Source organism: Glossina fuscipes, unplaced genomic scaffold (assembly GCF_014805625.2).
Source record: "Glossina fuscipes isolate IAEA_lab_2018 unplaced genomic scaffold, Yale_Gfus_2 28, whole genome shotgun sequence".
NCBI classification, from domain to species: Eukaryota; Metazoa; Arthropoda; class Insecta; order Diptera; family Glossinidae; genus Glossina; species Glossina fuscipes.
In genome coordinates this window covers 9,009,772-9,026,339 of record NW_023998423.1, presented here as the reverse complement: position 1 = coordinate 9,026,339, position 16,568 = coordinate 9,009,772, and the positions used below count along the sequence as shown (strand labels likewise).

Genomic DNA, 16,568 nt, shown 5'->3' with positions numbered 1-16,568 from the left:
TTCCATATGTTTATGTTATTTATGTTATCCTGTTGCTTTTTACATTCATCACCGAAGGATGGGAGGTATACTCATTTTGTCAAGACGTTCGCAACGCCCAGGATGCAATTTCAAAGACTCCATAAAGTATATATATTCTTGGTCAGTATAACTTCTAAATCAATTTAAGCATGTCCCTCTGTCTATCTGTGTAATGTCTGTGACAAACATGCTTCTGGCCGCAAAAAAGAAGCCACCGACGTCAAATTTGGCAGAAACATTTAAGTACTCTCACGCATGTTCGTATTGAAGGATTTACGTAAACTGAGAACACCTCTGATTTTTAGGAGCAATAAAAAAATTATTGCTCTGATCATTGCTCATAAACACGTTTTTCTGTTCGTCTATCCGTCTGTCCGTCTACTCAACTGCCTACCATCCGTGGTCAACATTCTCTTTTTCGCAAAATTGATGGTATCGTCCAGAAATTTGCAAAAGAATTTGAAAATGATGTAAACCGTACAAAGGCCACGCCTACTACGCCCGCACGATTATGTAATAAAAATTGTGAACAATTTTGTTTTCCGTATGTTTCGTTTGTTATTCATAAAGTACAACACGTGCACCCTATCCACTTTTATCCTGAAAATAGAAAAGATCATCCGCGTCCATCTAACATTGTAGAATACGAAAATACAGTTCTTTTCCCTTTTTTGGTCTTTTTTACGATAACGGCTATGGGTATAACAGATGCGGTCACCGAATATAATTTTCTTACTTGTTATTACTTATTCATTACTTTCGCTTTTTTGTGAAAATTTGTGTACCCTACACCACTTGTGGTACATTTATTGTATAGATCGATCCAGAAAATGATGAGGAGTCGTTCTAAGCTTATCCGTACTTCTGTCCGTTTGATGCCGATGAATGTATTCGTGTGTTCGAACTATAGATCGCTATTTACGACGCGTTTTGGCCCTTGAACGAACCATCGGGCCACTTTTTCGATCATTCCCCTTCTTTGAGAAGTCATTATATGAAAAATTTGTGTAATTTTAGAGAATATCGCGGCAAAAATCGCTTAGTAATATTTTATCAATCTAAACTTGGTTCGGATGGGGTAATTTTTTTTGGATTTATAAGCGTTCCTACTGGGACTGAACCTGCGTGTGTGTGTGTGTATAAGAGCGCCTCATTTTCGATATTTCCTGATGAAAATTCCTTTATGAAAACAAATTGATGTAAAAACGAATCTTACCGAATTTGAACCATATACGTCTATTTGTAGGATCCCAACCCATATAAAGGTACTAAAGAAAAGTAAAACTTTTTGTTCGAAAAAGGTCTAGTTATTTATATTTTATGATAAAAACTTGTTCTTAGTAAATCAACCGTAGGGAGTGTGTATTACATAGATTTACTTTTTAGATAGAACCATATATCAGGCTTTTTATGAAAGCAAATCCTGTTATGGCGCAAAACCTAATCCTTGGTTTTTCATCACGCAAGCAACTGGAAAATAATAAAATCTTTGACAAGTAAATAAAGTTAGTATCCTACAAAATGAAGGCTTAATACTTGATGTATTATTAAGAAAATGAATAAGGTGTTGGATAGAGACGTCCTTACCCGACTATAGCAATCTTGTTAACTTGTTAAGATATAAAACAAAGTTGATTTGAATGCATAGCATTTGGTTTGCAGTACTTGTTAACTTGGTCGACACGTCTTTCCTTTATCCAAAAAATGTATTCTATCACAAGGCAATGTATTTTGGCTTTTTCAGTATTTTACTATAAAAGCAAGTGCCTCAAAATGACTTAATAAAACCAAACAATAGGCATTAAAAAGGTTTGTCTATTCAAGGAAGGAACAAGTTATAAATAAAGTTAAAAAAGGAAGAACGAGTCGTGAAAGGTATTCAAAAATAATTTATTAAAAATTTGAATAAAGCGGTTGAGTACGTTAGTTATGGTAATTAAGCAATAAACAAAAGCCATATTACTTGGATTTTCTAAATTTTTCTAATCATCAAAAAGTCATATAATCACAAGTTAAAGAGTTAATGTTATGCCTTTGCCGAGTGAGCACTCACTACAAGTACGGCCAAAGTAAATTCTACCGCACCACGCGAACACTGACTTGCCGTAGAATACATGACTATATAAAAAAAAAAAGATATAAAAAACTTTCCCGATTCTTACACATTACACACAGCACACAGCTATTACACATTGCCGGTTAAAAATAATTAAAGTTCTTCAGCAAACTTACCGTTCGAATTCATTAAAGTCATCGGTGTACTATTGGCAGTCACCATTAGATTATTAATTTTACAATAATTGCCGTTGCCTGTTCCAGATTGATGCTTTTCATATATACAATTGCTGGATGATGAAGTGTTGCGATGATGTTGACTTAGTAAACCACCCGTTTGACGATTATTTAAAACTTGTTGTGTGGATCCGTTAAATTTTTGATATTGTCCGTGAGTGTAATGACCGGTCATAGATGGAATATTACTGCTACTGCCGCCATAGTTCGCAAGCAATGAATTCGATATATGATTAAATAAATGTACGCTAGCAGGTCTCTGGAGTACGGCGCCATTAAGCGATGCTACCGAAAACGATGACGGCGTTTGGCGACCGCTATTACCGGAATGGTTTTGAAAGTGACGTTCATATTGATGCGAATATGTCGGGGTTAGGTTACCGCTGCAATGCTGGGGCGGTGATGAACGCGCACTACTACCGTTTAAAGGTGTGCTATTTGAAGAATTCACGTTATTTGTAGCGGAACGAGTCGGCTGTAGACCGCTTGTACTCAAATTTGTACAACTTAAAATCATAACGGGCGAATTATCATGCAAATCGGGTAAAGAACTGGAAATGGTTGACGATGAACCATTTATTGTAAATTTGGCTGTAGTACATGTTGTTAATGCCGTTGTCGACTGAAAATGATGATGACTTTGTAACTGCGAAGATTGTTGATAATAGCTTTGACTTGGTATCGGTATCGGGATAGCTTGTTGCGTGTTGGTTGGTGTTGTAGTAAAAGTGTCAATAGATTTGCGCGTTTTAAAGAGGCGCATGCTTAATTATAAAATGCAGCGATACAAGAGTTTGCGATTTTCTCACAGGTTCATGCCGAAAAAACTCTGCTGAAAAAAAAAAAAGAAAAAGTTGAAAAAAAAAATTTAACATAAATTGTGCTTAATGTAGCGATATTAAAAAGATATAATTTTTGTTTATATTTTTTTTCTCTTGTCACTTTCTATCTATATTTTAAAAAAACACGGGTGATTGCCTCAGGCCAGGTTTATATCCATACAAAGTTTAAAAATAAAACAAAAGCTTAAAAATCTCTCGGCATACGATTATCGTGGAAAAAAAAAAGATGACAAAGTGGAAAATGATTAAGGTAAACATAGTCAGTCTGTCACATGTCAGAGGGTTTGGCAATAAGTTCAATCACCCTACTATCACTAGACGCTTTCCAAGCATCAGCAGAAAAACTTTGCAATTGTTTTGCCAATTATTACAATATTTTATTAGATTTCGTGTTACATAATTGAAACTCATACATGTTACACGTGTGCGAATACCTTGTGAAACCGTAAACCAATATTGGTTTTCATATATACCGGTATGTTGTATACATTAAGAGCAGGTTTTAGAAAAAATATAACAAATTATCAAATCTTGGAAATGTATAAAGAAAAGAATTCAGTTTTATTCTAATCTCATTTTTGCATACACACGGCATTTTTGCAACAACACGGCATGTGTAGTAATATTAAGATTTTCAATGCTTTTGTTACCCTAATTGGCTACACACGGCAGATTTATCTTGAGACATTTGATCAACGTTAGTTTAGATTGTTTTGGCTCTTCGCTTGTTGCCTATGCTTGGCTTGGCCCACAGGACTGTGAATCATTCTATAAAATAGATATGATCCATCTACAAAAAAGACCACAATAACTAAAATAAATTCCAAAAAAAAAATTGTTTACTACTTCTACTACTTATAGCATTTATTTCCGATCTGCTTATGGCAAATGATTCTCATTATTGCACGATATACCGTTGTTTGCCAATAAGGAGGAAAACATATGTAATATGATGATATGGTACAAATGCCAAAATGGAGTTCAACATGCAGACTCCTACGAATCTCATTAGGCAGGGTATAAAAGAAGACAAATGACGTTTTGTAGCAAAAATGTTTTTCTCATAAGGGTTACATGTGGAATTATGGTGTCTTTCCACAAAACTGGGAGAAACCTGATCACATAGAACTCGCTTGGCTTGTCGCCAAGGTGACAATGATCTCGAAATTGGATATTGTATTGCTAAACGTGGAGAAGTTATACAAATAAAAATGTTGGGCACAGTTTCTCTAATTGCCTGACGAAGGTGAAACCGATTGGAAAATTATTGCAATTGATGTCAACGATCCGCTGGCTGAAATACTGAACGATCTTGAAGATGTTGATGCATTTTTTCCGATCTTGTTGCGTGCTATTGTTGAAATATAAAAAATACCCGGTTTAAAATATTTAACATACCCGGATGGTAAGCGAGAAAATCAGTTTGATTTTAATGGCGATGCCGACAATGCTGCTGCCTTCACCACTGATGTTCTAGCTGAAGTTCATAAATTTTGGCAGGATTTAGTTGAAGGTAAGATAGAAGCAAGTTTAATATTTCATGCTTAAATACACCTAATGCCGACTCGCCGTTCCGCATAACCACGGAAGAGTCATCAGAGAAGCCTCTGAGCCTAAGAAATACCCGAAACAGTCGACAAATGGCATTTCATTCATTTGAAGTGAACAACAAGAGATGGTAAAAACGTCCTTAAACATCCAAAATATTTTGCATATTTTATAAATCAAAAGACAGATCCGGCGTAGGAAAATCAATCAAGCATTTCATGTTGCAATCCTTCCAGCCTCTGTGAGAATCGATGCTTTTGCATACACTCACATAGTTTGCAATATATTTGAAAATATATTTGTGGGTGTTTGCCATCTTAGAAAGCACGAATTTTTTTGTATGTAATGCCATAATGAAGTGTAGAAGTAGCAAATTTCTTACATAGAAAAATATTTCGTTAAATGTTTACCACGCGTTTTACTTTTATACTTTTATTTACCCAAATTAAACATCATGCGCTAAATAATTTATCGTTGAGATAAAAGTTCGCATGTTACTATTTAGCGGAGAAATTTGATGAAACAAGTTTCGAAAAATCACCTTAAGCTAGAAGGCGAAACGTTCTAGAAATCATTGAAAATATTTAATGTCTTACCCTGAAGAAGAAATTTATCCGAACTTATGAGCTCTTTGGGAACATATAGATTAAAATTTCAATTTGTTTATGCAGCTAAAAATCATTTAAGAAATTCATTAATATTTCATTTAAGAAGACATATGATCTCAGTTTGAGTATAAGAGAGAAAAATAGAAAATCTTCCGGACTTCGTCAATTTCATCCGCATTATAATCTTATTTACCAGCTTACATGTTCTCCGTTCTGCAAAATTTCATTCTCACAAGATGTAATTAAAATGGAAACTTTCAATAACAAATCGAATTTTTATTTATATCTGAGATGAGCCCTAAACAACTTTCAGGATAGGAATTTTCTGAACTAGGTCTTGTTTCTGTTAATATGTTAAGAGGTAACAAGTTTGTTTAAAGTTTAAAAGCCTAGTTTTGATATTTTTTTTTTTTTTGTTAATCGAAGAAAACATAGTGAAATAATAGTATTCGAGATGGTTGTTAAGGATAGAATACGTTTTCTTTGCAAGTGGTATGAGTTCATTGTATGTTACATGGACATACTGGAAGATTTGTATTTGAATAATATTTGAAAAATATTGATATATGTAATGCGTATTTATGCATTTGATCATCTCAAATGAGTCTATACCACTTTCAAATTATTCCAATATTAAATATGGGGTTTCTTGGGTGCGATCGTCACCTAAAAGTTCTAGTATTAGATTACATCACTTAATTAGTCTTCGGCTTGAGAGAGATATGACAATACTGTTTGCAGGTATATAAAATTTTCGGATTATATCAACCTTCAAACAGTAGGTGTCTACAAGCTACAGTTTCCTTACATACACCGCTCTTTTAACCTCTTTGGACGACTTTCTTCGATTGCTCTCCACTCGGCTGACTGCCGATTTGGCTCTGCAGTGCAGTGATGAGCCTATGTTTTATCCAATGCAAAATATCGTATGAAAAAATATTTATTATTTTGCTTAAACACCGCCAAACAAGACTCTGACTCTGACTGATCACAGGTTGTTGTCAAAACAGAACAAAGCATGAGCCAATGTTCACTGTTTTCTGGCAGCCAACTCTGTTTCAAAACAGAGCTGGCGCTTTTTTTTTTTTTTGTTTTCTGGAACAATTGCCAAATTCTGGCGACGAAAGCGTTCAGCGTCATCGGTGTCTATACGACTGTGCTTACAATTAGCAAACCACCTACAAAATAATTTTTTCAACAGACAAGCGTCGCCATAATGCTTTGCAAGCCGACGTTGATTATGAATGCATTTGTTTTTTTTTTTTTCTCACCCAAAAGAAACGTTTCTTTTTAATTAAAACATGGAATCCAGTTTGTTCCATTGGTTTGAAAATTACAAAGCTAACGTCGCTTAAATGACTGTAGGTAGTAAACTAATTGTCAGAATGTCATGAAATTTCGGCACGTATTGTTTGAAGGTTGGTATTATCCAGAAATCATATAAATGATGCCATGCATGTCTCAGACAAGAGACTTGTTCAGTGATGTGTCATTTCGTACTTTATACAGTATGCCTTCTGAACCAAGTATTAAGTCTTTCCAGAAAGTGTATTTATAACCCTTTCAAAGAAAATGGTTCATAGATAGATATATATAAACAAAAAAAAAAAAAAATTCACTTTTGAAAAATATTAAAAAATGGCAAAGCAGCAGAACCATTCTTGTAAGGCATCTCCAACTGAAGAGATTCCGCGCTCCGTACATTTTTTAGTGGAAATTTGATATAAAATACATGCGTACAGGTGGAGAAGTAGAGGGCGCTTTTAGAAATATTGATTTTTGTACGATTGATCGGCTTTCGATCCCAAAGGTTCAATTTTTAAATACAAAAATGTAAGCCTTTGTTATGTAAGCAATAAAAATTGCTTAACTTAACTTAAAATGCTATTTTAAAGACATTGTGAAGAAATCGAATGAATTGCACACTTAAACTATTGAAATGTGTTGGAAAAATGTTTCTTATTAAAATAATTTTTTTCTAGTATTTTTTTCAATTCTCAACTCAACAACCCCTAGCAACATTAGAATACCCTTTTATGTTCACGTCATTCCCTATTTTAAAAGTGCTCGTGCTCATTTCGCTGCATCTGTCAAAGGCAGGACAACACGTTTTACACATTACGTGAAACGAAATTATAACGAAAACGTCAACCAAATCTTGAATTCTTTGATCGAATTCATAATCAATACCAAAAAGCTAATCACAAGTTCTTTGAACTGTTCTTACTGCTGCACATCTATCCAATGGGTATTTCTATGATGCCATGCTAGCATACGTTTGTTTGGAGATGCTTTTAATCAGTTAACTGGGTCGACCTCTCTAGCGATATGCTCGGCTACACGTCAAAGACAGACAGAGTGCGTGTAATTTGAAATTAGGTCGTAACAAAATGATTTGACAAAATGACAAACACATTCTCTAAAGTGCATTGCTATGGTAAATACTTAGTCATAATGACAAAATTTGATGAGAAAATCCGACAACGATGGATGGGCCAATTATAACCTATGTATTCGTCATAAAAGAAGAACTCGAGGAAAAAAGAGACTTTCAAAAAGTACCTGCTATTGTTATTATTATAATTTATTTACACCAAAGATATAAATTTCAAGGCTCTTCTTTCTTTGCAAGGTAGTCTAGATGGTAAGTCTAGACGCTTTAATAACGATAAGTGTCTCATTGACATTATGCTTTCTAAGTACTTTCAAGTTGTCCATAGAAGGTTAAAGGAAGCAGAAGTCAACCGATAAGAGACATTCAGTTGCCTGGGAAGGGAGATCGAAATTTCAAAGAAAAAATTCCTTCCATGTAATGAATTTTTTTCGGATATTTAAAAAAATTCAAAATATCTCTTAAGCTAATAAAAAAGCTCCTTTTCCAACAATATGCACAAGTGTTATTGTATGACGTTTGTGTCAGTTTAAGAAATCTTGGGCTGTGATGGATATCCTTCCCATGAAACATTGGCAGTTAACGGGTGAAATTGAAATGAACTTTAACAGTTTTTCTTTTTTCATATTAACCAAAAGCATCCGGAATAGTGGTTAGGTTTGTCTGTATGACGATAAGAGTAGCTACACGATGATCCATGATCGCAAAAAGGTAAGTAAATTACTAAAAAAAAAAAAAAAAAAAACATACTGGTCCAAAAAGAAGATCTATGCGCTAGCTTCCATTTCATTTTCGGTAAAGTTTACCCACATGACACATTCGGTTTTCTTGTGTCCAAAAATCGGTTTTATTTATTAAGTTTATTTTATCAAACTTTCATGTACGGTGGAGTTTTAAATTACCGACGCACCGGTAAGAAGATGATTAAACATTTTGTAAAGTGAGGCTCAAGGGTTCAAAACACGGAGAAGCCAAGTTGAGGGCCATGACAAAATTAGAGCATTACCGCATAAAAATCTGCTCACTTACACAGAATGCAGAATGTTTTCCATAAAAATCGTCTTATTTTCATTTATATGGGAAACCGTTTCTACAAAGAAAGCCGAAGATAGGTGCACTTAACATATATCGTTCACAAATTCAATTAATAGACATGAGCAAGAAGGCTTTAATTTATTTCCAAGTGTCCTTGGCCCGGTCATAGTTAACAGAGTCTCTTTGTAATACTTAGAATTCAAGACTCGCTTTAAAACTTGTCTAGCATTTATCTTATTTCACTGCTTTTTTTCATAAATAACTCGCTATAATCACAAAAAAAAAAGAAAACAAACAACTTTTCATAAATTTTCTTTCAAAATTAGTTGACCGTTACCAATGTTAATGAATGTTATAATAATTTTGTTCATGATTTACCCTAGAAATCTAATAATTGATTATAATTATTTCCTCATTTTGGTTTTTATGGAAAATTGATCCATTTTCTATTAGTTTCCATTTCACCTCAGAAAAGTAATAAACAAATAAGTAATAAAAATAATAGTAATAATAATAATAATAACAATAATAACAACAGCAACAGCAGCAGCAACAACAAACAAAACTGCACCACAAGTAACACCAACGTGGAATGTATGTTTTCAGTTTAATGGCAAAGCACACTGGTTTGTTACAATTACATGCTCCGCTGATATTTCGAAAAAGCCAATAAACTGGTTACTAACTGCAACTGCAGCTTACTGTGCTCTATGTTACATTGTTTTGTTTTCCATTTATTTATTTATTTATTTATTTATTTTTTTTTTTCTTTAATCAATGTGTTAAGTTTCTAATTAACTGTTAATATATTTGAATTAGTTATTTAAATATATTAATACGTAGCCTAATACGTTTTTTTTTTTTTTTTTTTTTTTTTTTTTGTTAAATAAAATTCGTATCCGTTTGAAATTAATTTTCTTTCAAAAAACGCACATTGAGTCAGCTTTTCATGGAAGCTATCTTAATCACGCAAAAGCTCGTGTACAATAAAACTGAAGAGTTAACACATAAAAAAAAACTTTCATTCGCATTGAATTGGCCTTTGAGCAATCACAACCTTACGCATATAGCTTTGTATACGCCTCAGCCAGTCATAGGGGGCCTTACAATCCAATAATATTTCTTCCTTCGCAGAAGTTTGGTCAAGAAACGTTAGGTATGAAGAAAAGTGCTTATTGTCGGCATGAAAGTTTGGTAATTTCGCTTAAGAGAAAAAGAAACGAGAGTCACTTCGAAAGCGTTTTGCACAATTAGAAGCTGGTGCAGTTTGCTTGGTTTACGCAATTTCGTGAGAGAGAAGCGTAGAAGTATCATGGAACAGGTTCGTGCAATTTCGCTAATAGAAAGTTCGACGGTACCCAGGAAACGGTTTTGCGTAAGAGAGGCGAGAGTGGTTGGCTCGATTTCGCATAAGAGAGAGGTCTGCAGCTCGGAAGTGGTTTGCGCAAGTTTGCGTGAGAGAAGTGCAGGTGTACCATGGAAGAGGTCCGTGCAATTTCGTTAAGAGAAAGCTCGACGGTATCCAGGAAACGGTTTTGTGTAAGAGAAGCGAGAGTGGTTTAATCGATTTCGCATAAGAGAGACGGGTCTGCAGATATGAAGTGGTTTGCGCAAGTTTGCGTGAGAGAAGCGCAGATTTACAACGGAAGAGGTCCGTGCAATTTCGCTAAGAGAAAGCTCGACGGTACCCAGGAAACGGTCTTGCGTAAGAGAAGCGAGAGTGGTTTACTCGATTTCTCATGAGAGAGAGGTCTGTAGGAAACGGTTTTGCGTAAGAGAAGCGAGAGTGATTTGCTCGATTTCACATAAGAGAGACGGGTCTGCAGCTCGGAAGTGGTTTGCGCAAGTTTGCGTGAGAGAAGTGCAGGTGTACCATGGAAGAGGTGCGTGAAATTTCGTTAAGAGAAAGCTCGACGGTACCCAGGAAACGGTTTTGCGTAAGAGAAGCGAGAGTGATTTGCTCGATTTCGCATAAGAGAGACGGGTCTGCAGATATGAAGTGGTTTGCGCAACTTTACGTGAGAGAAGCGCAGGTGCACTACGTACATTTTCGTTAAGACAAAACTCGAAAGTACCCAAGAAACGACGTTTGAGTGAAACCACAGTAGACCAGGAATTTCCGGTAAGAGTAGCGCGAGAATGTTTTTTGGAAGTGGTTTGCTCGATTTCGCGCAAGAGTACCTCTGAAGTGAGTTAAGTAAAATTTAATCTGTAACAAGTACTTGGTTAATTAACAAAAATATCGATTGCGTCATAGCGTCTCTTACATCAACCAACAAGGGTTATACAACACAAGCTGGCATATTGAGTAGCTATTCGACACTTTCTGCATTTTGACGCTTAGCCGAACTTGGTTGAGAAAATTCCGTAGTCTTGCAGATAGACGACATAACTAGTAGCCTAAGCTTTGCAAAATTCTCTCGTAAATTTTATTACCACACTTGGCAGATTAGTTGAGTTAAGTAGCGCGACTTTCCTAGATAAACCATTAATTCGCGACGATTTTTTTAATCATTGAAAAAATATCTTCTAGCTTAAGAACAGTCCGAAATGGGTTTAAGAAATTGATGTGCATTTCGAGTTAAGCAGTTTTGGAAATATTTATGCATGCGTTCATAATAAACTCGATAGGATGACATTACGATGTTCGTAAATTTGCCAAGTCTAAGTTTTTTACGTTGCATAGTTAAATTTAAGATACACGGCATGTCGCCTATTAAAAGTCAATTAATTTAAATTATAATAATAACGAGAGAAAGAAAGCGAGAGCAACCATTTAAGCACAGCACCCATCAATTTTAAATGCTTACCTTTTTCTTTTTGCGTTTAGCTGCTTTGCTACTTTTCAAAGGCCACTTTATCAATGCGAACGCAGCAAAGGAATTCCAGGTGTATGACGCACCACAACAGAAATTGTTACAACAATATCTACGGTTTCAACCGGCATTTTCGAAATATTTTTTTATATCGTTGTTGCTTTTATTATTATTGTCGGTTTTTATTTTACAACAAAAAAAAAAAAAAAAAAAAAAAAAAAAAAAAATAAATAAATAAATATAAAAAAAAACACGCCTACATTTTTTTTTTTTTTTTTTTTTTTTGTATTTTACATATAGGCAAACATTAATGCCAAGAAAGAAAACGAATGTTACTCATGGACAATTGCATAAAAGAATCTTAAAATGAAAATGGAAAAGTAACAATAAGAATAAAAGCAACAACAAAATCTCATACATGACAAACAAATTTGTAACAAGTTAAAAAAGATTGCAAGGCAAGCAACCATTTGGTCTTTAGTACATCAACTTTTCAAAGTTGGCAACCTTTGAAAGAATGCGGACTTACCAGTCTGCCTGCGTGTACAGCGTGCAGCAGAAAATAAAATTGAACCAAAAAACCATTGCAACGACAACATTACTTTACACATAAACACTCGCATATATATATATATATATATATAAAAACACATAGAGCAAAAAAAAAAAAAATATCTTAACAAATTTGCAAGAATTGTAGCAGTATTTACTGCGAGTCAGAGAAAAACTCTGACTCTGTTAAAGCTCCTTTATATGAAATTTTTTTATTTCCTTTGTAGCTCGTTGTGGCTGCAAAGTCAACACACATAGCTTAGGCAGTCAGACAACCAACCAACCATCCAACCAACCAGCCAGCCAGCTAGCCAGCCAGCCAGTCAGGCATGCGCACCTTTAGGGTTTATTAGGCTTTTTTTTCTTTTTTCCTTTAGTTTTTGTTTATGTTGGTTTTTTCGTTCGCAACACGTACCCTGTTGCTGTGTTTTATATGTGCGGTTAGGTTAAAATCACACTTAAAGTAAAAAAAAAAAAAAAAAAAAACGATACCAAAGCAAACCAAATGTGTAAGAACTGAGAAAGCAAAAACTAAATAAAAGAAATACTGGTTAAATCATAAAAGCAACAAATTTCTTATATACGAAATTGTCTGCAATTTTTATTAAATTTTTTGAAAAAGGCCGCCTTGCGATATAAAAATTCATTTGAAACAATTTCTGGCAAAAAAAAAACCAAATTTGCTTTTTTTAACTTAATCAGTCGAAATTCGTCCGAATTTTAGTTATCAGAAAAAAGAAAAAAAAAAAAAAACTTTAATTAAGAGAGAAAATGATAAAAGCACAAGAGTTAAGTTAACAATTTCAAAATGATTGGTTAAGAAACCAATTTGCTTCTTTAGGTAAATAGCAGTAATGGCAAGAAAACAAAAAAGAGAAAAAGAGAAAGAAAAAAAAACTTTTTGCAAACATTTTTTTTTTTTTTTATATATATATATATATATAATGACGTACACATTCACCACAATCTCAAGAACCGAGCTCATAGTAAATTAAGGTTATTATAAAAATATTCGCCACAAATGCCCTTCACAGTCAGCAATTAAAATTTCATATGTCGGTAACACGTAAGCGATTTAACCGTAAACAGGTGTTTAATTGTTATGATATCAAGGAAAAAGAATTGAATGCAAACTGTTAGCATAGGAAAGAAATTTCATTTAACTTAAAACGAATCTCTTGATATCAATCGAATCTTGAATTTCATTTTCGCAGAAACTATGACGAACGAGCGATGGCTATGGTTACCTTGTAACACTCAACATGAGTTAATGCAAACTTTTGCAAAGCATACGTACTATATACAAAGCATTCTACATCATATATGTGAATCTATCTATATATAGATATATATAGTGATGATATATCCTGGATAATATTTCTCCTTTACGCATATGACTGAAAGAGATCTGCCAAAGAGAATGTATAAGCCCCGATGTGCATATAATTTCTCAATTGCAACGAATTTCTGATCGAGAGTCGATAAAGACTACCCTCAGAAAACTACTTTGAATCCATTTCAAAATGATTATTGGTAGAATTCTAAATTCGATTTCACTTTATCTGGCCATGTGTATGTTTGCTCAACTTGCAGATCGCTATTTTTGATGGTCTTCTTATAAAATTTAATACACGAATAACTTTTGAACTAACGACAAATTTTGTTGAAAATACATTGGATCGGAAAATTGTTAGAACCATTCCCCATATTAGGTTAGGTTATAAGAAAACCATTTGCCCTTCCTCAGTGCGAAAGAATATATTCGCATAGTAAGTGAATATAAAAAATTTGAAGCAAATGAGGTCACACACTTTTTGAACCCCCTCCCGTGTACACCTGTCGACAAAAAATAGGCCCTTACATGGCTACAAGGTCTAATTACACCTAAATGGCTTTATATTATTATACGGATTATACTGATCGATTCAGAATCATTTTTAGTATACAACGAAATTTGTTTACGTCCGGAGAAGAGTTCTGTTGACAATTAATTTGATCAGATCATTTTTGCGACCACTCCTCATGCAACGCCTTATCTTAATAGATGCCCTTGTATACAAAAAATTGTAATTTCCAACAATTCCCCGACCGAGTAATATCAAGTTGATATGAAATTGTTGGATCGGATGGATTAATGCTTTGGGTCCTCTGTCCCCTATAATCGTCTTTATGAAAATTGATCTTTCTATAGTAAGAAATTGTCAAGTTTTTTAATATTTTGTGAAGAAAATTGATTCGTTATAGTAGTTTGAGTCAAAAATTAACTGCATAGACTACGTGGGTCTATTTTGTGGACCCCACCGCCTTTACAGGGCTTTTTAAGAATAATAAGCCTTTACATGGCAATAAAGTCCTATTTTTAATATTTTTAACAGAAAAAGCCAAACAATGATAAGGTATTTGACAAGAAAGTTAGTCTTCTTCAACATAACATTCTCACGAATTTTAAGCCTTTATATAGGAAACAACTATGTTGGGCATACAAATGTTTAGGCGTAGGATTTCGAATAGTTGACCTTACCCAAGTATAACGTTTCAACTTATTATTCGTTTTATTAAATTTTTAATCTTGTGGCCAGTCAAGCGATGTAGCTCTTGCTGAGCACCACTTCAATAAATATCGTCCGATGATTCGATTATTTTTAAACTTGGGAAAAAACAAGTAAAGATACAAAGTTTCTCGCGATTCGTAGTTGCATTGGCCCTAGATCGGCCAGATAGGACTAAATCAATCGAAATCAAAATAAGTTCAAAGGGGTTTTCATAAACGTCTATAAGAATCGATAAATTATGAATGACAGTGAATGACCACGCGTTGTTCCGAATAGAAGTTAGTAAAAAATTTATATATGACCGAGTCTCCCATACCATCAAATTTCAATATTCTATAACATGCGACGAAGCGTATTTTTTTTTTTACTTTTGTCCAGACGTTGCAGAACACATATCATAATTATTATCGCTATGTCTAATGATCAAAGAACCTAATATTTTTGGTTTTCATAACAAAACTGTTCTCAGTTTATCGTGCACTTTGAACGTATCCTTTGATTAATTTGACTTGTGTTCAAAAGCAAAATTCGTGCAAGAGCTTCCTATGTGCTTGAAAAAGTTGGCGTCCATATCTTCATTTTGGCGAACCAAACAATTTTTATCATACATATCAGCATCTGATACTGATGCGTATACTTTGTAGTGTTCCTGAAAGGTCCCTTCAGGATGTTGCAAACGTTTCGTCAACATCAAACTGTGCTGGGTATAAAAATAGTTATATAAAGCAATAAACTTTTGATTTTTTTTTTTCAGTTTTTCGATAAAAAACTTTTGATTTTGACCCTATCTAGCTATCTCTTTCGATCTCGAAAATAGTTTTTACATATATTAGTCTCCTGTTTTACATTAGTAAAGCAACTTCGGCATTTTGAACGCTTCAAAAGTGAGTCACCTGTTGATTCTCATATCTGGAAATTATATCTATTATTATGTCTCTGAAACCTGTGGCCAATTCTGAAGTTATATTTAAAAAAACTTCAAAACTTAATAAAAATGTAATCGGTTTGCGATTCCCCCGCTACCTACTCCTAGTTCATTAAACTATTTTTAGCTACTTATAGTTTATTTGAACCCATCTCAGCAATTTCGCTCGAAATTTTATCAGAAATATTACATATCAGAATATATGTTCTGTAATAGGTAGAAACTAGTATTGCAGACTATGTAGACTATGTAGACTGTATGTAGACTATGATTATAGTGAATAATGTGAATATTTTTTGTTTAAGCATAGCTTGTGTTCATGTTGAGATTTTATGTTAGAATTTCGCATTCGAAATTTATTTCTGAGAGTGAGCTGCACGCAAAGGAACAAAGGAAGGGGACTATATCAAAGTTGACTATTGTATTTGTATTTGAGAAAATTAGTGAGCTTAAAATAACTTACGACTTACAGACACCATGTCTCATTCGCAAAGAAGAGATGAGCGCTTATTGTGCATTTTTGTATTCTGAGTTCTTTTACCTCACTATGTAGGCATTCGATTGTGTTGAGAGATTGCTTCTGTCTATAGGATTCCTTTTATTTATTTATTTATTTATTTTTTTTTTTTTGTTATTTTAAGTCGTCGTCTTCTATTGAACAAACAATTCCATAGCTATTATATGAAATTTTCTTTTCTTTATATTAACAGAAACCGCATTAAGAATGAGCCTTAATTAGAAGGAATTTTTGTATAACCGCCAACCGAAGATGAGATTACTACACTAATTATATCACAAAAATTAAAATGAAAAAATGAATAATGTGGCGCATACATATTTCTACATATATACATGTAGACATTTATATATATAGATTCGCTTATATCATCAAGTAAAACTGGGCTTAATGATGATTAACCATTTCTTAATACACTCGGATAGTAGGTAAGCTAAAAAAAAATGTTGAACCGAAATCAAAAGGGCA

At 33.8% G+C, this 16,568-nt stretch overlaps 1 protein-coding gene and 1 pseudogene across 4 annotated transcripts in view; one reads left to right on the top strand and one right to left on the bottom strand.

The window, feature by feature from the left end:
- Positions 1 to 16,568, bottom strand: part of LOC119636680 (putative GPI-anchored protein pfl2) — a 112,206-nt gene that overhangs the window by 15,797 nt on the left and 79,841 nt on the right. For 3 of the 4 annotated variants that reach the window (XM_038032214.1, XM_038032217.1, XM_038032216.1), the window contains exon 3: positions 2,254 to 3,142. In XM_038032214.1, the coding sequence (XP_037888142.1) occupies positions 2,254 to 3,076 (823 nt within the window). In that variant the 5' untranslated portion in view covers positions 3,077 to 3,142. Of the gene's footprint in view, positions 1 to 2,253; positions 3,146 to 16,568 lie in introns of all 4 variants that reach the window. The other variant, XM_038032215.1, reaches the window with a different exon arrangement.
- Positions 3,633 to 16,524, top strand: LOC119636331 (annotated as a pseudogene).